This window comes from Callorhinus ursinus, unplaced genomic scaffold, assembly GCF_003265705.2.
Source record: "Callorhinus ursinus isolate GAN/ISIS: 27379988/994484 unplaced genomic scaffold, GSC_fseal_2.0 scaffold4, whole genome shotgun sequence".
NCBI classification, from domain to species: Eukaryota; Metazoa; Chordata; class Mammalia; order Carnivora; family Otariidae; genus Callorhinus; species Callorhinus ursinus.
Window position 1 is genome coordinate 124,059,625 of NW_027397066.1, and position 27,093 is coordinate 124,086,717.

Sequence of the window (27,093 nt, forward strand, 5' to 3'; positions counted from 1 at the left end):
TTGTGGTAGCTGTGTCTACCAGACACTGCTTGTATACGGAGTATCCAAAAAGGAAATTAGATCATAAAATAGTGTACTGAATGTAGTCGGCTCTGTTCATTGAGAGATCACAAAATAAAATACATATGAGATGAAACTAATGGCAATTTACAGCTGGAAAGAGACTGAGATCGTAAAAACTCAGACTAGAATTAGAAGTTGCAGATTAGAAGGCCAAAGGCCTGCATAAACTCTTGGGCCAGTTTCATTGCTAATTTACTGACTTGAAGTCATTTAACCTCAGTTGCTCTCATGCCACATGTCCACATTCACGTGTACCTTCAAACATTTATTTGGTGACTACTAAATATCTATAGAGTCTTGCTAGATTCTGGAAATAAGACTCTGTCCTGCCCTGAAGACATCTAACAGAGGAGCTCAAAGTCCAGTTGATAGCTCTTAATATTTTCTTTACTATGCAACTTCCAAATGTGAGACCACCCCCCATCATTGACAGAGGGTCATTACGGGGGTAAATCGCAACAGTCCAGGCCACATTGGAACATGTGGGATGGCCTCTCCAGAAAATTTTGGCAGACCCTCCATTATCCCCACTTCCCCCATATGCCCTTTGAGAACTTTTGAGAACTGCTGGTCTAGAAGGATCTTACAACCTCCAAGGGCAGCTCAAGGAAGAAAAATAACGTATTACAGGAAAAATGAAGATCTAATGAAGAAAAAACAAAAACCTAACAGGGCCATGTTATTGTACCATTTACATATCTCTCTGCAAGGACATTAAGCAGAGAACTGTAGCATTTGATCCTAGGGAATCTAATATTAAAATAAAGTTCTAATATTTTGATGTACTTTATAAAATCGGCAAAAACATTTTGTTTTCACTTAATTTTTCTTAGTAGGTTACTAGGGCAGTATTACTTTCCCTATTTAGATATAAAGAAACTGAGGCCCACGCAAATTAAATAACTTCCCTTAATATCACACCTAGTGAGTGGCAGAGCCAGAAATTAAAACTAAATCTTCTGGCTGTAAAACCAGTCCAGTCCAGTTTCTACCCAAGGGAGAACCCTACCTCAAAAACTATAAGTATATAAATGCTTCTTCTTCTTTTTAAGATAGAAAGGTCCTGACAAACCTTCAAGACAAATAAACAATTCAAATTTAAAAACAAAATTATAAACTTCCAATTGTAAGGTTTAATAATATGGCTCTTAACTGACATTATTGGAAAATAAGGTAAGGTGTTCTGGATGAAACTTCTAAGGATTTTTATATTAGATGTTTAAGATAAAAAAAATAAGCACATATATATATGCCATTAAACAGAACACAAAGAACATAATTTATACTTTTAAAAAATGATTTTCAGTCTTCCTACACAGTTACAACTACACTATTATACCAGTCTTTAGAATGGAGTGCTCTGGGGCATAAAGCCTTAAACCAGTAAACTCAGAGCACAGATTGCTACATTTTTCCTCCTGTCTCCACTCTAGTGGTCACTTCCAGTTCTGTCTTTGGTGTGGTTAGCTCTTTTCAGCTTAACTGACTGCCCTTATCCCAGCTCCCTCTCTATCCACTGCTGCTTGGAATTCTCTGCTTTTGTAATCTAAAGAGGGGCTTAAGGTTATCAGGGAAAGCCAGAAAACAAACTTAGTAAATATTCAAATTTAAAAACACATAAATATTTGCATATGTGTATGAATATACATCCACAGTCACCCAGACATATGCACCATACTAAGGGTGCCAAATTATGTCTTCTCAATGCTTACATCACTCCCTTCGTTATCACCAGGTAGGCATGAACGAATGACATATAGGGTAGAATTTCCGTGAACCTGAGAATTATAGAAAATGAAAGAAATAGATTTTGAGATTTAGAGTTGTGAGATGTTAGGTTGGGTCTAGTGTGGAGTCCTAAGACTTTAATACGGGTTTGAGTTTTTGGCCTTATGATTTTGAATTGATTAGGAGACTGGGTCTGATCCCAACTGTCTTCATCTGTAAAAGGGGAATAAAAAAGAAATCTATATACCATAATTTTATAACTAGTGCCTCAAACTATATAAAGTATTATAAAAATAATTTATTAAATCAAAAAGTTCTGATACAAAGATAATCTAATTTCTCACATATTCTCTCTTACATACAATAAAACAGTAAAGAAACACAAATACAAAATAAAAACAAGTCCTCAGTCTCATGAAGTTTATATTCAAAATTTATAAGCCTTGTTTCATGCAGGTGAGCTCTAAAATTGTAATTCCCCCCCAAAATAGGGACTAAGCTATATTAATAGAAGTCTTAAAAAGTGCTTATCAAGTGTCATTATCCATTATTAATTAGCTTTCCAATGAAAGAACAAGATATATAGATATCAAGGCTTTTCCTTATTTATTTATACCTTAGTTACAAAAACATTTCTTTCCTCAGTTACTTCCACAGAAACTATTTAAAACAAAAACTAAGCAAAAACTTTGGGAAAACCTTTTGCTTCAGATGTAGAGAAGAGCAGGTTCTGTAAACAGCCGAAGCCTGGGTCCTGATATGAAAGCTGACCCGGATGCAGGGCAACACAGAGGGTCCCCCTCCAAACATTCTCCACACTGCTTTAGTTTTACATATCGCCTTACTTTGTTCACTAATTAGTGAGCAGGGGTGGGGGTGGGTATGGTGTCCTTATATTGGAAGGTACAAAGTGGCATTAGGAAAGTACCAGAGGCAATTTTACTTATTTATCTTCTACTGAGCCAATCATAGAATTAAGGAAAGAGAAAAGGGGGTGGCAGGGGAGGAAAGTCTGAAAAAAATAAACTGATTTCAGTATTGTACAAATTTATTTTCCAGGAATCAGTCTCCTGCTAACGGGATCCATTTTTTCCTATGGGAAATACTCTTCCCCACTGTTGGTCTAGGTAGCTTAGGTTGGCCGACTCCAGCCAGAAGGAGCCTGTCAGATCACTGCATTCCCGGGTCACTGTGTTTGGTTCAGAGAAGAATGTGGGAGCCAAGTACAGTATTAGGAGATTGAACTGGGGCCTTCTATAAGAAGAGCTGGGAACAGAGAACCTCTTTTTCATGAGGTCCTGGTGGCTGTCTCATCACCAGAAGAGAACCTGGATGAGAATAGAGCCAGAGTAAAGTCAAGGGGGAGAGGGAATGGGATTGAGCTCTAACTACCTGGCTTAAGACCTCAGCTTGTCTGAAGCCAAGCCTACACTAGGGCTTTAGAGTTATGTGAGCCAATGAATTTCTACTGGTGTGTATGCCAGTTTGTATTCAATTTTCTGTCACCTGTAACCAAGAGCCCATATTCTGCGAAAGAAATATAGAACTCCCATTACCAATTCAACGCTGGGTTTGGGGACTATTAAATAATTAATAGTGTAAATAATGTAAAATCATGTAATATTAATTAAATAATGCAAAATCAATCCCAGAAGCACAGAAATAACTACTTGGTCAGCTTCTGCATCCGAAACTGAAGACATATCCTCATGGTCACCAGCAAAACAAAGAATAAACATTCAAGTCCCTTCCCCTTAGGTCTCTGAAGCACTGATTCGTCCCCCAGAAAACTGTCCTGAGAAATAAATCTACAGGAGTCTTAATGTGGAACTCCTTGGTGAAATCAGTGTCAATTATGCCAGTAACGCTGCTCCTAATAGCAAAAATTCTACACTTTACCCAGTCATGTAGTCAGCATTAATAAAACCATCTGGACTAAGTTTGATGTTAATTAACTGCTTTTAAGTGAGGATGGAGGGAGGCAAAAACAAACTAAAAGACTACTTCTCCTGAGGAAGTACAATTACTGGGACAGAAGCAAAAGCTAGCCTAAATACACCTACAGAATCATAGTCAGAGGTTTCATTTAACTTCCTGGTTTGGAAAACCTTCAGTTAGAACAAAGATAGGACTTTAGCAGGGACCCGGAATCTGAAGCAGTTGCTAAATGAAATTATTCTGTATGGAATACAACTTAAATTACAGACAGGATTCTGATATTAATGTTTAATTTGCCACAAACACATATATTTGATACAGAAACACAGAGAAGACAATGCATTCTATGTGTGCCTAGTAAAAATGCTCTTGCTCATCATGCAAATTAAATTTATGGAGAATTATTTTTCTAAGGCTCACTGAAAAACAAAGACAAACAAGCAAAAACAAAAACTTCTTTTTGATTGATCGCAGTTCCCCATGTCAAATTCTGCCCATTAAATAGTGCTCAGTGGAAAATCTCCAGGTGGTTTTTAGGTAAGACATTACTACTATTTATCACGGACAGACTGCCTCAAAAATGTTTTTGAATTATTTCCCAATAATGATTTGGAGTTAACTATGCAAGTAAGCTACACACTAGAAAAGGAAATGTGTAAAAGGCACACCCACATGAACATTTACCTTCCACTGCTCTTTTGAAGAACACTTTGCAGCTGCCACAGGTTACTACCCCATAATGACATCCTGAAGCCTCATCCCCACACACCAAACATATTTTGGAAGGTCTTGAAGATCCAGTAGAAACACTTCGTAAAGAAGAGCTGAGGAGAGAAATAAAGATTTAAATAAATACACTGCAGGAGCACATTTGATATGCTGTATAGCTTAGCTCAAAATTGGTCAATATTCGTGGTTCCATAAATGAATTCAGTATTTACTGGTCACACATGTGACTTAGAAAATGAAGGTAAAACCCTATCAGTGGAGGAATGTTATCCAGAATTCTGTAGAGCAAAGCAAAGCCTTTTCTTGGTACCAAGAAATAATAATCACATATATACTTTTTCCCCCCCTACTTTTTTTTTAAGGTTTGGGAGAACTGACAATTATTATTATAATTTTTTAAAGATTTTATTTATTTATTTGACAGTCACACACAGAGAGAGAGAGAGAGAGAGAGAGAGAGAGAGCGCACAAGCAGGGGGAGGGGCAGAGGCAGAAGCAGGCTCCCTGCTGAGCAGAAAGCCCAATGTGGAGCTCCATCCCAGGGCCCTGGGCTCATGACTGGAACAGAAAGCAGATACCTAATGGACTGAGCCACCAAGTGCCCAGGGGCCCCTCCCCCTATTTTTGGGAAAGTTGGCCAGAAAATATTATTTGTATTCTAGGTGGTAGGGAAGAGAAGAACCCTGAGCCGAGTCATCAGGGAAGTATTTTTGGCATCAGAGAACTATTACTGTACTTTACTCTCTTCACCCAAACTCAGATTATGCATCTCAGTTATGCCAGATAAAAAAATTCTCCCATTTGCAAAACAATCCACTAATTAAAATTTAAAAATTCTTGCCTCTACTGCCAGCAATTTTATCCCTTCAAGCTTCTGCATTTTTTCATGTTACCCTATTTAGGTATATTCAAATCACTACATTTTGCTTACTAATTTAAAGGGACAAAGTCAATACTTAAAAAAAAAGGCCATATATGGTAAATATCTCAGGTATCTTTCTGCTAAGAAACTGAAGGGTTCCGGGCATCAGTTTTTAGGGACAAATGTGACCCTTTAAGCAAAAAATCTGTATGAATACTTTTAAAGGGGGATCTTCTCATATATATTGTGATATATATTACACTGCTAGTTAATGGCACAGTTTAAACAAAATTGTTTTAAGGAATCCCAGTTCAGCGACAGATGTGTTCTGAGCAGGCAAAGAAGGCGATGTTACTCATTCCCAGTCCTCATGCATTTATTGAATACCTACCTGCAGGTCCTGTGCAAGGTTCTGAGGAAATATACCCCAACCCAGTCTCTGTCCTTAAGTTAGTGGGGACATGAACTATTACGGGGAGTGCTATGGTGCAGGGTAGTACGGTGGCACAGACTGGGAGGGTGGGGAAATGCCTTGGGAAACCCTTCCCAAAAGGTGACCACTGAACTGAATTTGGAAGCACAACTGCATGAGAGCCAGACAAAGAAAAGGGACAGGGGAAGCAGAAAGGGCAATGGCTAGGAGAAATGCCAGCTGGACACGTTCAGAAAACTGAAGAGACTTCTTGTATGTCACCACCCTCACCTTGCTGCCATGAGCTCTGTCTCCATGCACAGCAGGCATGTGGGGGAAAAGACTCAAACATAGTAAAAGGCTAGAATGGTTACATTACAGTGATGCTTTTTCTGTATTCCCAATTAGCTAAAACGTAATAATAATTCTGACCTGGTAATTAAAAGAAAAAAAAAAAGGTCTGAACTATTTTAACTATGCTCTCACCAAAAGCAGGAGAAGGAACAAAATATTCAGCTGCTGGAACACTGCATCATGACTGACTTTCTAGAAGAGGACTTCTTAAATCAAGGACTGAAACAGTGTTCTCCAAAGCTGTTTCTCCTTCTGAGAAAAGCGCTCTTTATTATTTTTATTAGTGTCCTTTGACTTCTTTATGGCATTCAAAACATTCCATTTCAGCACCAGTAACTTCTTCAGCATATCAGCCAGTGAAACTCAATCCACGCTCTGTCCAACTCTCTTATACTTTATAGGGAAATACCTCGACCTCGTTAACAATTAGAATGTAACTCACAATTGTCATTAACATGGAACTGCTTTCTCACAACTACTAGCATCCTTGGAGCTTGTATTTCACATTTTTGAGAGCCTTGGTCTTGGTCCTCAAACTTAATAATCTCTTGACTTCAGTTTTTGTAACTCTCTTCTATCCAAATTCACTTACTCTGTGATCTCTATGCCCAGGACTTCCAAATGTTTATCTCCAGCCCAGACACCTCCCTGGAATTTCTGACCTATTTATCTGACTGCCTGATGAGTCCATTTGAGTGTCTGAGGTGCACCTCAAACTTAACACGTCTGTAAGTTTGCTGACCTTCTCCCTGCTCCTCCTACAGTCATTTCAGTTAATGGCAACTGTTTGGGCTGAACTGTGTCCTCTCCAAAATTCCTGTGTTGAAGTCCTAGCCCCTAGGACCTCAGAGTGTGACCTTTTCTTGGGAATAGGGTCATAGCTGATACAATTAGTTAACATGAGAGCATTCTGGAGTAGGGTGGGACCCTTATCCAATATGACTGGTGTTCTTATTAAAAAGCGGAAATGAGGACACGGACACACACACACACACATACACACAGGGAGAATGCCACATGAAAATAAAGGCAGTGATGCTTTTACAAGCCAAATAACACCAAAGATTGACAGAAAACTACCAGAAGCTAGGAGACAGGTATGGAACAGATTCTCGCTCATAGCCTTCAGAATGGAGCAGCCCTGCCAAGATGTTAATCTCGGACTTTGGGCCCTCAGACCCCTGAGACAATACTTCTCTGCTGTTTAAGCCACCCAGTCTGTGGTCCTCTGTTGCTGCAGCCCTGGCAAACTAATACAGCAACTTGGACTCATCTCTGGCTCTTTACTTTTTCTCCAATCTGTTAAATTCTATTCACTTTGCCTTCAGAATACATCCAGGTTCTGCTCACTTCCCACACCTCTTCTGGAACCAGTAGTCCAAGCCATCAACACCCCTTCCCTGGGATTTGCAGAGGCCTTCTAACTGATCTTCCTGTTTCCCCTTGCCTGCTTCCTTCCCCCGTATCCAGAATGATCTTTATTCACTCCTTTACTTAAAACCATCCAGGGGCTTTCCCTCACACTCAAAGGAAAAATCACAGTTACCCTTGTGACCACAGAGCCAGAATCTGGCCTCCCAGACTTTCCTAACCTCTCCTGTTTGCCTACACCACTTCAGCAACACTGGCCTCCTCACTAGCCCCCAAGCCCACCGTGTGTGCTCCCACCTCAGGGCCTTTGCGCTTGCTGTCCCCTGTTCACCTAGATATCTACAGAGTTCCCTCCTGTACCTCCTTCAGGGCTTCATCCAAATGTCACCTTCTCAGTCAGGCCTACTCTGACCATGCTACTGAAAACGCCCCCTTCCTCAGGACCCTCTATCCCCTTTCTGCTTTATTTTTCTTCCTAGAACGTATCACCATCTAATATACTGTCCACTTTACTTCTGTACTCTTTATTGTCTTCCGCATCCACACAAGAAAGGAAACTCAGTAGGAGCCGGGATTTTCTTCTGCTATTTACCATTGTGTCCCCAGTGTCTGGAATAGTAGCTGGTGCAGGGCAGGTCCCCAGTCAGCACTTGAATAAATGAGTGATTTCGAATAACGGGCACTGTCACAACAGGTATCATAACACCCACCACATCATCAATTCTAAAGTCCTACTACACTCCTTATATAAAGGAATGAGATCTGTTTTTAACTGTCTTGAGAGTGAAAAATATGCAGTGGAACCAAATTCAGAGAAGTTGAAAAGAAAATGAAGGGGGGGAATTGGAGGGGGAGATGAACCATGAGAGACTATGGACTCTGAGAAACAAACTGAGGATTCTAGAGGGGAGGGGCTGGGGGATGGGTTAGCCTGGCGATGGGTATTAAAGAGGGCACGTACTGCATGGAGCACTGGGTGTTATACGAAAAAATGAAGTGTAGATCACCACATCGAAAACTAACGATGTAATGTATGGTGACTAACATAACATAATAAAATTAAATTAAATTAAAAAACGAAAGTCTAGCATTAAAAAGACACATTCTGAAATCCAAATTAAAACAATTTTCTTTAATTATAAAACTAAAGCAAACATGAATTATTTTTCCCTCGTGCTCACTATCAATGACACGAGAGCAAATTTGCCTCTGTATGCCTCTCTCAGCCCTCGGCCTTCTGGGTTTCTGTCACACTGTATTGAGCCCCTTCTCCTTCACACGCCTCCTCTGATTTTCAGGGTCCTCATTTTCTAGATCATCAGTGTAGCTTTTCTTTGGAGCGCGACACTTGGCCATCTTTTTTTTATTTCTATACTTTATCCCTTAATGATCTCATTCACTTTCCCAGCTCCCACAGCTCTCTTGGTGAATGACGTCCCAAATCTTCGTATCTGTCTCCCATCGCGCTCCCCCATGTCCAACTGCCTGTTTTCACTTCCTTATATAACATCTCTGCTTCTGCATTCTATGAACTTCTGGAAGGGTCTTGCCATCGGCGAGACTCCCAGGATGAAACCTCCCTAACTGTCAAATCTAACAGTTACCGGGTCTGCTCTCCGGCCTCAGCCTCAACACCTGCTGTGAACATGGTACCAGGCCCCTGTCACTCACTTTTGAAGGGTTCCTCCCTGACACCAGCCTCTCCCCCCTCCAACTCCTCCTCCAGTAGCAGAGAAATGAATTTTCCTGTTTAAGAGTTCTGACTGTAGGACTTCCATCGCTCCCCTTCCCCACCACGAATGATGACCTCAGGAGGACAGCTAAGTCCTCTTTCCCCTCCCAACCTCCCCAGTAGGCTCCCTCATGTGCCCGGCCTCGTACCAGCCACACGCGGGCACCCCTGCTGGTGTGCACACCCAGCTTCCTCTCCCCTGCTACCACTCCTGGCAATGCATCCATCCTTCCAGGGCCCCGGTGTTCTCCCAGCTGCAAGCACCCCTCGCCTTCCTCCTGAGTCACTGCAGCACTTGGCTACCCCCGCATTTCAGCAGTCCTCACTTCCGGCCTTACACTAGTGACCTGTGCACTTATCCTAGCCCCTTGAGGGCGAAAACCTTGCCCTGTGCATCTCTGGGCTCTCTACTGCCATTAGTGCGGGGGTGCTGCTATTTATTGAATGAATGAAATTGCACTCCTAATCTCATTACAGTAGAACATAAATTTCCAAAAGGCGATCGTACAGAAGGTAAATTAATGAGGCCAAGGTTATAGGTTCAATTCCCATGCGGTTCATTTAGCTTCGCACAGAGGAAAATGGGGGGGGGGACATCCAGGGACACAGACTACTCTCAAAAGCTCAGTCAGCTGTCTCATAAACATATGCATTATTAACATAGAAGACAGGCCACAAAGAGTGGACGGGTCAGGAAAATGCTGGATTCTACTGACACTTTATCAGGACGTTATCTTTGAACCTGAAATGTGGCACATGTTGGGAAGCATTAAAGGTAGTTTTAAGGAATACATCAGTACATTTTAGAAGGGGGTGGGTAGAGAAGGAAAAGTGGGAAAAAGAAAGCAGGAAGAGAAAGACAGAGGGGCAGACCTTGAACTCACTTCTTAGACACTGAGTGTTATCAAAATACAAAGCTTATTTAAGTAGATTCTGTATGTCAGAATTCAACTTTATAGTATAGTCTATTTACTAGGCAGCTGCATAGGCTGTGAGGTCCAGACTGCAGGGCCAAATATGCAGGGGAAAAGGGAGGAACAGAGGCTCACGCTCCAGTCCTGGCTCAGCCATTTCCTGGTCAAACCTTAGCAAAACCACCTCTCCTCTTTGGACCATAATTCGCATCGTAACAAGGTTACATAGGAAATCTCTAAGATTCTTGTCAAGATATTCTTTTAAGACAAAGGTGGATACAGAAGATAAATGGACAGCCTGTCCTGATCAAGTTTTACACAAATCAGATTTCAAGCTCAAATTAAAGACAATGTATTATACACCACAAATAACCATCATTTGATCTAGATCAAGCATAAAAGCATCTCCATGTAAAAAGGTATTCTTTCTAGAACAGCTAATCACATGGCACTTAAAAGCCTTTTACATCTACATGATTGCATCTCTGCTGATTTTGGTTAAAATTCCTTTATAAATGTATGCATTAAAATGGTACTCTACCCCCTAAAAACCATTTTAATATTGACAGGTTGGGAAAAACTACCCAAACTGATAATTTTTGGTCTTGGTAATCAAAGAAACATTGTTCATAAAAAGAAGTTTATAATTAACAGACAAAGGGAGTTAGTTGTCCATAGGACTTCATACAAATGTTAAAATACTATAAAGAAGAACACACGAACATTATCAGTGTCTCTTTTAGGGAAATACAAACAAAATGCAGCTATTTTTAGTACGAAAAATAGTAATTCTAATGACCCAGTGAAGAAGGTGAAGACAATAATCAAAGGTTCAAGATGCATGTTGATTTTGGTGACATTTGGAAGGGGATACACTAGCCAATCATCAAAAACATTCCCTGAAATGGCGGGATGTTTAGGAAGAAGCAGTAAGAAGCTATGTGAGAAAAAATGGATTTTTAGTGATCAAAACATGACTGAAAAGCAAAACAAAACAAAACAAAACAAAACCATGACTGGAGAAACCAGTTCACTGAGAAACTGTAATGTACCATGTTGTTCCAGGAGTTACCATATGTAAAACTATCTTTCCCCATCTTTATAACAATTACAGAACAACAGAGTAGTGATTAATCCACTATTCAGTGAACTGAAATTTCTTCATATGAAAATACTGTCTTGTTTCTTAAACTCAATGTGAATTAAACAAACCTATCTTTTTTTTTTAAAACTTATCTTTTGTACTGTCACTTCATCACATATATGCTTCCAGCATCACCACGAGTTGCTAAAAAGGACTTTTCCATGTGTAATCAACTCTAGTATTCAGCCAGCTATCTAGAGCGGGGTGAGAATTTTGAGGAACATACAAACAATACTTCAATAAGCATCCTTGTATCTGAACATGCTGGTGTGTTTAAATCACTCAGTAATTAAGCAATTCACTGACGGCCTTCCATAGGCACCACTGTGATGAATACAAGAGAAGGTTCTATTGCTGTGGAGTTTCTACTGTAATAAGAGAGACAATACAGAAGTAAGCGAACAACTGCAGGTAGTGGTAAGCGCTAGAAAGAAAATGACAGACTGAGATTGGATGGGGTGGTAGAGCATAGGATTCTTGAGAAAGGTAGCCCGAGAAGACATCTTTGAGGACACTGAATGACAAAGTAGCCAGCAATGGGAAGATGCCAAACAAAGGGACAAATAAGTGCAAAGTCCCTGAGACAGGATTGACTGACATATTCCACAGACATGGAGAGCATTGCGGCCGAAGTGCAGGCAGCAAGGAGGGAGGGGAGCTGGGAGATGGGATGTAAGGCCCCAAAGGAGGACAGAGAAGGACCGCATGGGCCTCGAAGGCTACAGTAAGGAGTCGGAACACTGCTCGGAGTGCCATCAGCATTGAGGTGAATATTGACGTCTTTTAAGCAAGAGGGGAACATGATCTGACTGACACTTAAACACCTTACTGTGGCTGCTGTGTGGAGAATGGACCGGAGGAGTGGGTGGTTTGGGAATCAGGGAGGACAGCAAAGGAGACCCAGTGACGCCCCAGCCAGGGCAGGATAGTGGCTTCTACACCTTAAGTAGGAAAGATGTTGAGAAAGGACTCTTTTTTCTTTAAAGTAGATAGTACTGACAGATTTGCAGAACAACTGGATGGCAGTGCTGTTAATATGTAAGATAGGGATGATGGGCAGGTGGGTGGGGTAGGGAGAGTTTGTTTTCGATCTGACAGTGGTAGGGCAGTATTGGTACCTTATATTCTATTTTTGTAAATAATGTAACAACAATTAATTAAATGATAGTTTACTCATAGGAAAAATGGGGAGTGATCTCTATCAGGTTTACTTAACCTTTCTGGGCCAGTTTCCTCATCCATAAAGCAGTGATAACAAAGCTTCTCCCTTATTTTACTCAATATATGTAAGAGCTCTAAGAACAGTGACATATCTTCAGTGTTAAATTCTGGTGATAATTATTCAGTGTTACTGTAGGATCTACAGTCCTTAACAGTGACTGCCATAGTAGTCAAACTATAGATAATTCCACTTTTCCCTTTATATTTTTCTGTACTACTTTTAATTTATATAAGCAGGTAGAACACTGGTAAGCAGCAAAAGAAAAGGTTTTTAAAAATATACTATAAAATAGTGGTACTACAATAGCCATATTGTGTATTTACTGCACGCACTGTTTTGTGTACAGGTGGATATAAATATTTCTTGTAAGCATTCTAGTTCATGTCTGTGATAAGCAAGTTGGGAACAGCCACATTAGATCATTAGAATAAACAATCAGAGATTCAAATATATTTTTATATAAAGAACACTGAATCTAAGAAACATAAGTTTCTGGAGAACACTCAAAAAAAAAAAAAAAAACCTTTCAAGAACATAAATCAACCTTTAACAACTGGTTTACTAAAATGCTAATTTTACCCACACATAAAATATGCCAAACAAAAAAAAGAAAAACCCAACACAAAACCTTTTTTGCTATTTCTTCTTGCTTTGATAAGCATATATTTTGAATTACGATATTTAACCTGAGGTATCTCATTCTAGTTTCCTCATATATCTAGGGGAAATATTTGGGAGTGATTCTCGTGGTATATTTTCCTTTATGGTGTTATCTTTGATGATAAACGAATCATTAATGTTTGGGGGGTAATTCATCTCTAAACAGAGTTCATCCTCCTAAATCACAATTCATGATGCGCCACAGATAGGAATTTAAAAAATTGGTATATCTTATAATCTCAGTTGTGTGAAGGCTATAAAGTTCCCCAACACAGAAAATTCAAGGATATAATTAGCTTGGAAAATGAAAATTTAAAGCGCAGCTATGGCTGTTCAGTCTTTTCCAATTTACTTTTTTGTTTGTTTTCATGATAATTTAATACCATTAATAATATTAGAGTGGCTCTGTTTAATGAGATATGTATTTTCTACACTCTAAATTTCATTTAAATGAAGGAAATTTGCCCATAAAAGACTTAAAATCATAATCAAGAAAGCATAGCAGAAAAATATCTTGATATAGATTTAAAATTAAAAAAAAGGTAGAATTATTTTGGATCACAGCAAACTGAAGCCCACACTACTATGCGTAGAATTTCATTTTAAAAATAAGGATCTATGTTAGGAGGGCATTTGAGTAACTTTTTCTCCTTAAACTATAGCTAGACAAATTAGCATTTGATCAAAATATGCAAAACCTATTTTTGGATAATAGGCAAAAATATTTAAGTCTAGATTAAAATGTATTTTCTAACAAAACAAACAGTCAAATGTAATTATAGGCCACTGTATTATTAATGAATCATTTTAATCAAATGATTTTTACTAAATACAAGCTATGTGAAAGTCCTTCTGAGAATACAAAAATAACAAATGGCTTCTACTCTCAATAAGTTTAAAGTTGAGTAGGCTAGATAAGACCTGGAGATTGGTAAACATTAAAGTCACTACATGGTAAGAGTCATCCATGGCTTAAAAATAAATCCAAATTGAAAAATGAGCTGCACCAAGAAAAAAGTCCAGACAATGGCCAAATGCACTGAGATCCAAAGTCAAGGAACACATTCTAGAGGTAAGTGTGAAAAATGGCCCAAATCATGGAGGATCTCTAACACTAGATTAAGTAGTTAGAGATGATTGTAGGACACTGAGTTGAAATATCTGGTAGACAACTGAAAACATGGCATGGAAAATGGAGGTGGGTACAAAAATCTACCATGTTAAAGGTCATAATAAAAGTGACTTGATTATGATTTTTAACGTGTACAATACAATGAAAGCAAAAAGATCTGATGAACTGGAAGAAAAGTAAGAACCACTAGATAGTTCAAGCACAAAAACCACATTCAACAAAAGCAAGGGTGGAACGTAACTTGAAAGATAGGTTATTTTTTTAAAATATTTTACTTATTTGACAGAAAGAGCAAGCGAGCATAAGCAAGGGAACAGCAGAAGGAGCCCATTAAGCAGGGAGCCCAACTTGAGGCTTGATTCCAGGACCCTGAGATCATGACCTGAGCTGAAGGCAGATGCTTAACCGACTGAGCCACCCAGGCACCCCAAGATAGGTTGTTCTTAGACAGCAAGGACTCTAGATTTTAATCACAGAACAACGAATGAATTCACCCAGGGAGAAGTTGAAATGAGGAGAAAAGGTCACAAATGGAAATTACAGAAAATGAACATTTCTGGTCAGGCAGGAAAAGACAAACTCAACAAACAAACCTGGGGGGCGGGGAACAGAAAGAGGGGGGAAGCATAAAGGCAAGATAAGGCAGACGTAGCATCAAAGGGAGGAGCACTTCAATGGAAGGTCAACAGTGTCAAATGCCACCAAGAGAACAAGACTTAGGGTTGACCACTGGGATGTTGTCATGGTTGACACCATTGACTTTACTGATAGTCATTTTTATGCATATATAAAAGACATATATAAGCCATATAGAAGCGAAAAGTAGTCCACATCTTTCTATTAAGGAGTTTCCAAATTCAGGGACGTTGCCCTTCTCATAAAACTATACCTGGTAGTATAATACACTTGAGTGTATGCAGAGTCTCTAAAAAGACCTAACATCAAATCATCTTCAGGAACATTTATTGAGCATGTATATGTCAATCACTGGTTGCTAAGACAATGACAAAATATATGTGCTAAAAAATATGCCTCCACATTTTATTTTGCCTCTGTGATCTCTGGCATATGTGAGTGTATTATACATCATAAGTTAGTTATCTAGAATCCTCTGGAAGGAAAAAATAAACTTATCACATCATCTGTGGGTCAGTATTTATAAAGTATGTTTTAAGGAGATTACCTCTAAATGCTTGCTTGAGCGTAAAAAGCGTGTTTTAAGGAGATTACTACAAAACGCTTGCTTGAGTGTTTTTAATTACGTAACTTTGCTTTTGAAAAATACTATATATAGTACACATGAATTAACTTTTTCCCCTGAATGTTAACTACCCTTATGTTAAGATGCAGACTTAGGTGCTGACACAGATGGCACGAGACACTGAGCACTAATGGGTACTGAACCTAGCTATGGACCTTGAACCTGAGTTATTTAGAAATGACTGATCAAAGTGTGTTCTGTTTACCACATTTTCAAAAAGTTGATGTAAAACATGCTTCATCATGGTCTTTCTGTGCAGAACACGGCTTCTTTCTATAAATTTAATTAATCAAAGCTCCAAATTGTTTTTTCCCTGAGTGGTTTTTCTTACATTCTAGAAATAATCATTTTCTTTGCCGCTGGTATTACCCTCTGATTCACCAAGTCAATTCCACTATCACTGTAAGACTTGGACATGAGATTACAGGGGCTTTTGTAAGAACTCACAACCCCCTATTCTACCTGCCTTATCCTAAGTTTTTTGATATAGGATAAAGGGATATCCTTCATTATTTCATGAATGTACATGTGATAGGTTTATAGAAACTCACTCAAAAATATATAAATTAATGACAATGTGACAGTACTTTTGCTGACATGACATCTTGCCATATTTATTTCAAATCTACTCAGTATCTGACTTTCAGCACAGTTGGCACCCCTCAAAATATTAAAATTAGCAGCTTAATATGATATCAAAGCCCTAAAGAATGATTATAATTAATGGGATTAAATAAATTCATTCTTTAACATTTCAGTTTTTAAATAATCAATGAGGAATCATTTGAGAGAAAAAATTGGAAAAAAGTTCCCAAATAATAAACTTACTTTCTTAGGGTTCATTCTATAATTTTGAAATAACATTATTGCTTTCGGTCAGCTTAATACTCTGACATAATCTTTCAGTAAAAGTATAAGGACTTTATTAGAAAAAAAAATCTTTCTTATTCCCACATTAGCTTATAACATGTAAAAAAATATGTCCCTTTCCAAAACACTAGTGAGCTTTTCTAGTCATCAGGGGTTTTCTTTATGGAAACCTACAGTATAACCACACACACACACAAAGCAACCTTGTCCTTATTGTGCTGAAAGGCAGCGTGAGTTGTACCTGGATCCTGTTGGCAGGCATCAAAAGGAATGATTTGGTCAGCACTGCAAAATGTTACTCAGGGGATAGACCAGCCTCACTGGTAAGCGCTGAAAATAAGGTGCGCGCACACACACACACACACACAATGAAGAGGAGACACATACACACACACATATGCAAAAATCTTCTGCAGTGTTACCATGTGCTGCCCTTCAGGTATTTTTCATTAAGAATTTTTTGAGAAGAAAATAGCAGAGGCGGGGCACTTGGGTGGCTCAGTTGGTTAAGCATCTGCCTTCGGCTCAAGTCATGATCCTGGGATCCTGGAATTCTGGATCGTGGGATGGAACCCCATGTCGGGCTCCCTGCTCAGCGGGGAGTCTGCTTCTCTCTCTCCCTCTGCACCCCCCCACTTGTGCTCTCTCTCTTTCGCTCTTTCTCTCTCAAATAAATAAAATCTTTAAAAAAAAAAAAGAAAATGAGGCTTTAGGTGGGAGCAACCATAGGGCACTGGTCAGAAGGTTTAGACGACTGAGTCTGCAGAGAAATTCAGAGACACCTTTTCTACCTCATCCCCATGCCCTTCAGGATTGACGAATCAATGATGTTCTATTCCAACAGTTGCCCGTGTTCCTCATAGAACTAACTCCCTTTTAAAATTCTCCCTCTCAAGCTCAATTTGTAGGATTGAACCATATGAAATAGCTGTTTTTCAACTATTTTTGACCTGAAAAATCAGGAATTTGTTAGGGTTCCATATAATACATTTCCGGCCTCTGGCTTTAATGATGAAACCACAGGATGGCAGTTCAAACTCAATAAAATGATCCTTTACTATTATGTGGGTAATAGCACTCTGCTAATAAGTATGGCGGCCCTAGGCCTTCAAGGTAACGCACTGAAGTACTGGGGTGAAGTTAAATATTGGTTATCCCCATCGCCAGACTGCTAAGTTCCCTTTTGTTACCACGTTCTCCACTCCACCAATTTTGGCTAAGATTTAAAAATCTGTTGTTATGTACTTTTTTTCATGTTTTCTGATCAATTTTATTACTTTTACTTTTAAGTGAAAATGCTAGTTTTTTTTTTTTTTTTTTAAGAACTTTAATAAACCAAACTGTATGCTCATTTCCTGACTTGGCATGAACAGAACAATGACAGAATCCTGAGTACTTTCTTTGCGTCTTTGTTTTTCTTAGGGTTTGAAGTTAGGGGCTGTTTCTTTGACTTCCACCCTCTAAAAATATTTGAAGCCTAAGGTTGCAGGAAGGCTGTTCTTTGGTTAACCAAGACTGTTTGCACACATATGCACTAACACACAGCCACTGAATTACTGCATTCTATGTAGCCAACACGAGGGTACATAAAAACACTGTATTTATTTCATTAGCTACCGTCTTTCCCAGGGATCTTGCACCCTACCCTACACTTCAGGAAAAATCAAGGAAAAAAAGTTTCCTAAATACTCTGCCTCTTCCTCCTTTTCTCTACCTCCTTCTCTTCCCATCTCTGTCCCCCTTCCTCCTGCTCCAACTCCATTGTCATACATATTTTGGCTTGGAGAAATAAAGCTACCACTAAAATCAGAGGTGCAGGTATATTTGGTCCCTATTAGAGCAGACATTAAAATTGTTTTAATATTTAATTTAAATTAAAAGGGCCAGTAGTTGGGAGTGGAAGAAGGAAGAACTAGCCCACTGTTAGGCTCACTTACACCTCCTTCCTCACCCTGTCTCTGCTGCTACTCTGGTACTAAGGAATAGTGATAGTTACCTCCAAGTATCTCTCCAAAGCCTATAGTTGTGTGCTATGAATAACTGTTTTGCCCCTCTTTTCATTTATTCAACTCCATTACTGAGTACCTAGCATATGCCAGACACTGTTCTGCCTTTGACACATATCAGCTAACAAAATACACTAAAATCCCTGATATCTGGAGGTCATTTTCTAGTGCCAGAATGGAGATGGAAGGCCCAGCGGTACAGACAAATCTCTACTGGAAAATAAAGAGATGTTAATATATGTATTAATTTCTGAAATATTTTCATATTATTTTCCTCTCTTAAAAAATATATCGTCTGCTTAAAATAGCCCTTTCTCAAGGCAAGAAAAACTAAATGACAGTTCTAGATTCAGTCAACTCAACATGACTTCTATTTCTTACAAATGAGATGGGAATCACATAGATTCAAAAAAATACTCCCAAGAGCACTGAATCATAAACAGGATTTAGATACATACTTCTATTGCTAAGTCCTGGGTGTGTGTGTGTGTAAATACCCATGGCATTACTGAAATAAACCTGCCAGTCTTTCCTTGCTTTCAGTGAGATGTGGTAGTCCTTCAAATGAAAAGGTAGTCATATTTACTACTGGCTTTAATGCCCAATGTAATCATCTCCCAAGAGTGCAAAAATCTTATTAAAGACAACTGTTAACATCAAAATTTCCCTGACGTTCTTAAAAGCAATGACAGAAGCTTTTCTTAAAAGCTTTTTATAAGTTAGGCTTTTCCTTTTGGAAAAGATCTGAGAAGAGATGAAAAAGGTTTTTAAAACAAGGCAAATGGCATAGATATCAAAGCAAATAGAACATTGTTTAGTGGTCAGTAGTTCCAGTGGAGTTTGTGGGGGGGAAAAAGATTTGTGTACCTATGAATAGTAATGAAAGATGGTGAAGAGGTTGAGGAAGGAAGGGCATTCCTTCAGTTGTAACTGACAAGGCAAGAAGTGGTATAGCAGTCATTTAGATCTACCCTGCTTCAAAAATGTCTCCCTGCCTTATACTGCTGCCAGATGAGAAACAGGACAATCAACTGATACCAACCTGATAACCTACCACCAAAGATATGAGACTGGCCTTTCTCTATTTTATTATATGGAAATACCTAAAATATAATGTACTAAATTTCCTATGTTTAATTTCAGTGTCTCAGAACTAGGACTGCTAGATGTCCTGACTTGATTTAAAGGACATTGCATATGTCCTCTATTAAAACCGTATGATCAGCGACTTGCTTGTAATATAAATTTTTTTAATAAAGATTTTATTTATTTGAGAGAGAGAGCAAGAAAGCACAAGTGGTGGGGAGAGGCAGAAGAAGAGGGAGAAGCAGACTCCCCCCTGGGCAGGGGGCTCAATCCCAGGACCCTGAGATCATGACCTGAGCTGAAGGTAGACGCTTAACTGAATGAGCCACCCAGGTGCCCCTGCAACATAAATTTTGAAATCTACACCAATATTCTTTCTAGTGTTTGAAACAGTACATATACTATATGCATTCTCCAGCAGAGAGAGTAATATAAAATATTTCCACACACAAGGAACATGATGCAAATGTGTGAACGTACATGTATTTCTATCTAGGCAAATTTCACCATGCTTTAAAGGATATGGTCAGCAGTATAATTTTTTTAATATAGTAAAATAATGTTCAGGAATCAGATGGCATCTTGACCTTTTCCCTCACCCCTTAATTTAGTAAAACTTACCCAAACTGATAATTTTTGAAGACCCAGAAAAGGAGTAGGCCTCAGAGGTGCTGTGATCCCAACACACTGAGTGAGAGGAAAAGGAGGCAACTTATAAGAGCCAACATGGACACCTGAGAAGGGGCTGACACAGGAACATGGTCAGGAAGCCAAAAGAAAAAAATGAGAGGCAGAGAAGGCACACTGGGAAAACGCTGGGCAACCTCTGGGGCCAAGAAGCACAGAGATGCCCAAAGTTATAAAGGAAAGGTTCCAAGTCAGCGAGGCCCTTGGAAACCAGGTAAAAGAATCAGGGCCATCTAGGTAGAGGCAGAGGGCCAAGCTACAGAGCAAGAGACAGGTAGCTGGCCTCAGCCGGGTCACTGAGGGGTAGACACAGATAACAGTGTTGGGGGCAGATAAACCTGGAAGCTTTTCTCACCCAAGAAGTCCCCCTGGCTTGTCCAAGACACTGAAACCCTACCCTAGGCTTTGGGTGTTGCCCAGCCCAGACCCCATCACGTGCAGAGAAAAACCGGCCAGCATGTTCAATACAGATAACAGAAAGCCAGTTCATGGGAAAAAAGTAAAGTTAATGCAGGTGAGAAAGGAAAGGGAGAAAAATAAACCTTTCAAAAAAACTAGGTAGCTGAAAGCAGCATAAACTTTCCGAATATGGTAAGTGTTTTAAAGGAACTGCTGTTGAGAACAGATGGTGTTCAAGGAGACAAACGGCAATTTATTGGAGTCCTAGAAAGGTGGATATATACAAGCTTAGTCAGAAAAGTTGCCTAAAAATGGCAGGCATTTCCAAGAAAGAAATGGGAAAATAATGGTAGAAATAAATTTACGACAGAGGAAATATGGTTCTGAAGTACGCATTTATGTTCACGGTTTATCTTCCGAGCAGAGAAGATTATTTGTTAGTTGAAATAACTGCAGCCATGCTAACCGGAAAGATCATTAGAAAAATGATAAGTGTGAGAAATTAAAGGTAGGGAAAGGATTTGTTAGAACAGTAGAAGGAATTTTCTACCATACACTTGCAGGGTTGGAAAATAATTTGTTGAGGTCTAAAATTAAGCTAGAAAGTTTTGCTTACTTTTATTTTCAAAATTTAAATAAAAAAGAGTTGACAAGGAATTCTATTTTTTTAATAAAGTATAAAGCTAATCTTTTTATAAACCATTTAAAAATATGAGATATAATGATAATAACTGATATTGTTATATGCCATTTACACAACTAATAGGAAGAAAATCTGGAGTTTCCAAGAGTCAACAGATACCAAACAACTCTGAACAAATCTCTAATTCAATTTGTAATTCCTGAAGTAGGGAAAAATATTCCATCATAGGCTTATTTAAATAAACATAGTAGCTATGATTAATATAAAATGTGATTGTCATAAAATGGGATAATTTGTTTTATGAAATTTTGTGATACTACTTGAATATTACTCATAAATTCCTTTTTCCCCTTAAAACTAGTATTAAAATCATTCTAAAATAAAGAGAATATAGTGAAACTAATGGAAGATTTTTCACCTCAGAGCCTTAGGATCCTCACTGTGAACATTTTAAGGCAGCCTTAATATGTTTGACCTAAGAATATTTCTTAGAATGGGAGGTGGGGGGGCATGCACCAGGCAGGGGCACCACAGGAGTGAGGTGCTATTTTGCTGACGATTCCCTATTAACTATTTGAATTTTGCATACAAATTAGTAAATGCAGGTTCTGATTAATTTAGATATATTTAACTGTGGGTTTTGGAGTGTTTTTAAATACGAGTCTGACGTAATTGGTCTTGTGTGCATTTTACAGATCTTGAAGTAGACCCAGAACATAGTAACGAAAGACCACAGACAGAAGAGTTTACTCTTACTACTCAGTTGCACGAAGTTAAGATCTTGTGCAAGAGTTAAAGGAATAATGGCAGTATTACTGGGACAGGGATTTCTTCTTCCTAATGATAGGCAGAGTCCCAGCAAGACATACCCAAAACTAGATAAAGGACTAGAGTCTGGTGGTAACAACAGTTCCATTAAGGTGTATATTTATCAAGTGGAGCTGGATGAAAATAGATGAGTATGGGACCCCCCCCTTTCCCCACAATCAGTAATAGTAATCGGCTGTCCTGAGAAACACATTTCAATCATTCTTAAAAGTGTACCACAACTTCCTACTGTTTGTTCAAGAGAAAATTGGGGTAACACTTCACAGAGGTATGAGGGAAGGCAACAGTTTTACTCTTTTTCTTTTACACTACTGAAACCATTTATAACAGTAATACCATAACCTAGTGATAAATTTCTCTTTTATATAAATAGTTTCAAGAGTTTTGACAGCTGTCTTTTACTCTAGTTAAAATAACTGATTACATTTGTTTGCATACTATTTCAAGCACGGTTGAGACTCAACCTACTGTGTGTTCAGTGACTTGATACCATTTAGTAGTATTTGTCTCACTTGATCTTTAGAAGCAAAGTTTCAATTTATAAAAGGAATCAAAATATCATAAATGATATCTTCTGTAGTATACACTAAAAGTTAAGCCTTTTAGGGGGATCCAAATCTATGGTAGCAACTTGAAGATCAGCATCACCTAATTTTTTTTTGATAAATATTAGCATAAAATCCTACAAAATGGGATATTCTAGTAAAAGATGAAATTTCAGCTCTAAAAAAAATTCAAGTCTGTTACTTAGTAATATTAAGCAAGACAATGAGTACCCAAAGACGACATTTAAAGACTATTAAAACGATATGAATCATCACTGTACAGAAAATAATATGCCTTGGAATCCGCATGGCTATGGGTCATCCTCACAGGCACATGAAGTACTACATGATTTTAAATATTATAACACAGTGTCCAAATCTCTAACAAATTAATCTACATCAAAATTATATGTGTTCTTTTATTTGTGCTATGAAGTTCAAGTGAATAACAGGAAATAAAGGTTTTACAAATGGTGCCTGAATTTAAAATACTCCACACCTCCGGAAGGCTGCTCCCATTACCTCCACCCTACCCAGCACTCATGCCAGAAATCTGCTAGCCCTGTGGCAGCAGCCACACTAGTCATCGGCACCCAAGGCCAACAGCCAAGGCCAAGACTTGGGAAGGTAGGAGACAGACAGCTCGACATCTATAGGACCTCATGAAAGGAAAACCCACACTTTTGGTCTCTGTATGAATTATTTGCTCGGAGCCAAAGTGTGTTTTCTAAAAGGAAAGGAAAACAGATCCCTAGCATCCAGAGATGGAACCCTACTATGAATAACATTACTTAGTTAAGAAACGATCTTTCAGGAAATGTTTCAAAGGAGTTACAGAATTAAGTTTTGAAATACAACTTGTTTTTTAAGTTGAAGACAGCTTGCATTCAGATTTGCTAAATGATGTGCAAGATTTTCAGAGGACCCTAGTCTGATTACAAATAACGTAGGAAGACTAAATATGAACTGATAACAATAAATATAAAAATGTATTTTTAAAAGTTTTGTATAATGTCTGGATCTCCCTTACCCACACCCCAAACCTTTCATCTCTCAAAAAAGCCTAATTTTTCTTACAAATTTGTCAGGGAAATAACTCCTTAAGAAACTTTATCTGGTAAGAAATGCACTGAATTTTTAACTTAAAATACATGTATACACATGTACATATGTAGACTACTGTATCTCACCTCACACTGCTACTTAAAGAGAAAAAGTGTGTATTCTTTAATAAGAACTACTCATTTTTTTTAAAACATTCTAGTTTAAGAAACCAATCTTGAATTTTGAGCCCAAGAACTGCCAAAGGGAAAACAAAATTCAAGATTGATTTTTTGCTTTGTGAAATAGCTAAATCTCACCCTAACATATTGAAGAAAATTTTCAGAAATTGTTATTCTAAAGCAAAATAAGTGATTAAATTAGACAAATTTGGTGGAGAGCAGAATATCAAATGAGCATAATCTTTAATTCCTTTTCTTCCTGTTATTGGAAGTGCTGTAACTATCAAAAATATGCATTTTATGCAAGGTTTATGTAAAGAGACAATACACTCTAAAAATTCATGACTAACAAGTCAAAAATAAAATATGAGCAAAGCTAAGCCCTAAGTCTTTCAGCTCTATTAACCAGAAGGGTTCAGAGTCTTTTCAGAAAAGCAATGCATATGTTGACAAATTTGTATATAATACGCACCTATTATCCTTGATGTAGGACGAACTAAGAATTTAACTTGATTTAAACCAAGCATTGCATTCATTCTTTGCCATGCTTTGTAAAGCAGTAATTTTAGCTGGCTTCAAACTGATAAAAATACCTTATTTTTACCTTAAAATAATCTGTTTACATCAGGAAAAATAAAAACTTAATAACCGTAGATAAACTTATCCTTTAACAGAATTCCACTGAGTTCCTACGAGAGAATAAATCTAGTTTTCCACAACTGTTCAAAGAGATTTTAAGGCATAAAATCTCCTCACAATTTTTCTGAAGTGTACTTTTTACTAACTACTATCAGAGTTAACATGATTCTAGTCCCTGGAAAAATAAAAATAACTTGTACAATTTTTCAGTTTATAAATACAGTTACCTGTTCACTTAGAAGAGTTAACATGGAAAGAAAGTTATGAGTAATACCAAAAAGGATGACAATTATAGCAAAGAAAACGCTAATGCACTTCAAAATACATGCATACCTTGTTTTAGTGCACTCTGCTTTACTGCACTTTGCAGATACTGCGCTTCTTACAAATTGAAGGTTCAGCACTTCAGTGGAGGAAGTAACCGCAGACGTGGTGGAAATGGCAAGAGAAACTACAATTAGAAGGGGAGCCTGAAGCTGGGACTGAATTTCTGCGATCTCATGATAAAACTAACAGATGAGGAATTGCTTCTGATGGATGAGCAATGAAAATGGTTTTTTGAGATGAATTCTACTGCGGTGAAGATTACTGAAATGACAACAAAGGATTTAGAATATTCCATAAACTTGGTTGATAAAGCAGCATCAGGGTTTGAGAGGATGGACTCCAATTCTGACTGAAGTTCTACTGTGGGTAAAAAGACATCAAACAGCATTGCACGCTACCGAGAAATCATTTGTGAAGGGAAGAGTCAATGAATGCGGCGAATTTCATGTCTCATTTTAAGAAATTGCCAGAGCCACCCCAACTTTCAGTAGCCACTACCCTGATCAGTCAACAGGCATCAATGTGGAGGCAAGACCTTCCGCCAACAAAAAGATTATGACTCCCTGGAAGCTCAGATGATGGTTGGCATTTTTTTTCTTATCAAGGAAGTATTTTTTAATTAAGGTACGTACTTTTTTTTCCAGACATAATGCTTTTGGACACTTAACAGACTGAGATATAGTGTAAACATAACTTTTATATGCACTGGGAAACCAAAAATTCATTTGACTTGCTTTATTGCAATATTTGCTTTATTGCAGTGGTCTGGAACCGAACCTGCACAGTATCTCTGAGGTCTGCCTGTAACAAGAAGGGAATAAGGCTTTCAGATATACTAGGCCAAAAAGCATTGTATATCAACCATCGAATTAATTCTGTTTTAGAGCATGTATATGTATATGATATTTCTTCTGCTAAACTCATAGAAAGGTAAGAGAAACAGATTCATAAGTGCATGAATTCCCCTTTTATGATAATTTTGATTGTTAAAATGTGTTTGAGAGAAGGGGTGAAGGCTAGTTGGGAAAAACAATGAGCAGAAGGAGAAACTCTGAGTCCCAGGCCACCTGTGCTCCCTGGATCAGAACTGCAGGCACCTGCTTGAAACATTTCCTTGAGAATTCCACTGTGACTCTGTCACTCCCTTCATCTCCGACAGATACTTCATTCTTTCTTGTTCCCCAGCTCTCTAAAATCAAGCTGTCATGGCTTTGACCTTCCTTCTGTTTTCTCTTTTATCCCCCTGTTTAATTACAATCCCAAAATGAAAGGAAACAGTCTGTGACACTAGCCAGTTAGCCCCATGAGGAAAAAGCATGTGAAAGATGAAAGAAGGCATTTTTTATTTTCCACCATAAAACTAGTGCCTGGGGTTATATCCAAATGCAGGAATAACTATTTGAACTGTAGTAAATTATATTTAATTGAAACAAAAGTTTCAATTCATTCAAACATCATCAAGCACATTCTACAGTTTTACATATTATTGTAATTACTCTGTAGCCTTTCTTAATTAGAAAAATGAGCACTTTATGTACACTTACACACTTTCAGTCATTACCAAATATTTTTATTTACATTTTCTCTTTCACAATTATGAAAATTCAACTGCAAAACATTCAAATACTCATTACATATTTTAAGGCTTTAAAAATCAGTGTTTTCTGAGATATGTCTTATACCTTGTGCTTTCTTACTTTAAGTCCCAATCTTTGCCCTAGGTTTGTTTCTTACGCCTTATGAAGAGATGTGTTCAGTATCAACATTCTTGGGATTTTCATTTTTTATATTCTTTTTTTTAAAGATTTTATTTATTCATGAGAGACAGAGAGAGAGAGAGAGAGAGGCAGAGGGAGAGGCAGGCTCCTGGTGGAGCAGGGAGCCGGAGACGGGACTCGATCCCAGGACCCCGGGATCATGACCTGAGCCAAAGGCAGACGCTTAACCCTCTGAGTCACCCAGGTGCCCCATCATTTTTTATATTCTTTCCACCTCTCAATTCAGTATAACAAACACTCAATAAGTATCTATGCTATGTGGAGCATCATGCTAAATGCTTTGAGAAATGTAAAAATGATTCCTGTCCTTTCAAGGAACTAACAAGGAAGCACAAATATACGTAGAGATAGCCATATATAATATTTATTTGTGTTATTATAGAGAAAAATGGTAACACGAGAATAAAATAGGAAGAGATTAATTCATTTTAGAAGCAGTAAAACTTAAGGTGGGCCTTGAAGTATAGGTAACATTTTAACACCTAAAAGTGTTCATTAACTTCTCTGAATATCCCTTTTAGATTATTACTTTTTTTTTTT

The 27,093-nt window shown here is 38.2% G+C and overlaps 1 protein-coding gene across 5 annotated transcripts in view; it reads right to left on the reverse strand.

Annotated features, from left to right (window-relative positions):
* NR3C2 (nuclear receptor subfamily 3 group C member 2) overlaps window positions 1-27,093 on the reverse strand; it is a 330,847-nt gene that overhangs the window by 166,464 nt on the left and 137,290 nt on the right. For all 5 annotated transcript variants that reach the window (XM_073892336.1, XM_073892338.1, XM_025874290.2 and 2 more), the window contains exon 3: window positions 4,414-4,553. In XM_073892336.1, the coding sequence (XP_073748437.1) occupies window positions 4,414-4,553 (140 nt within the window). The remainder of the gene's footprint in view (window positions 1-4,413; window positions 4,554-27,093) is intronic.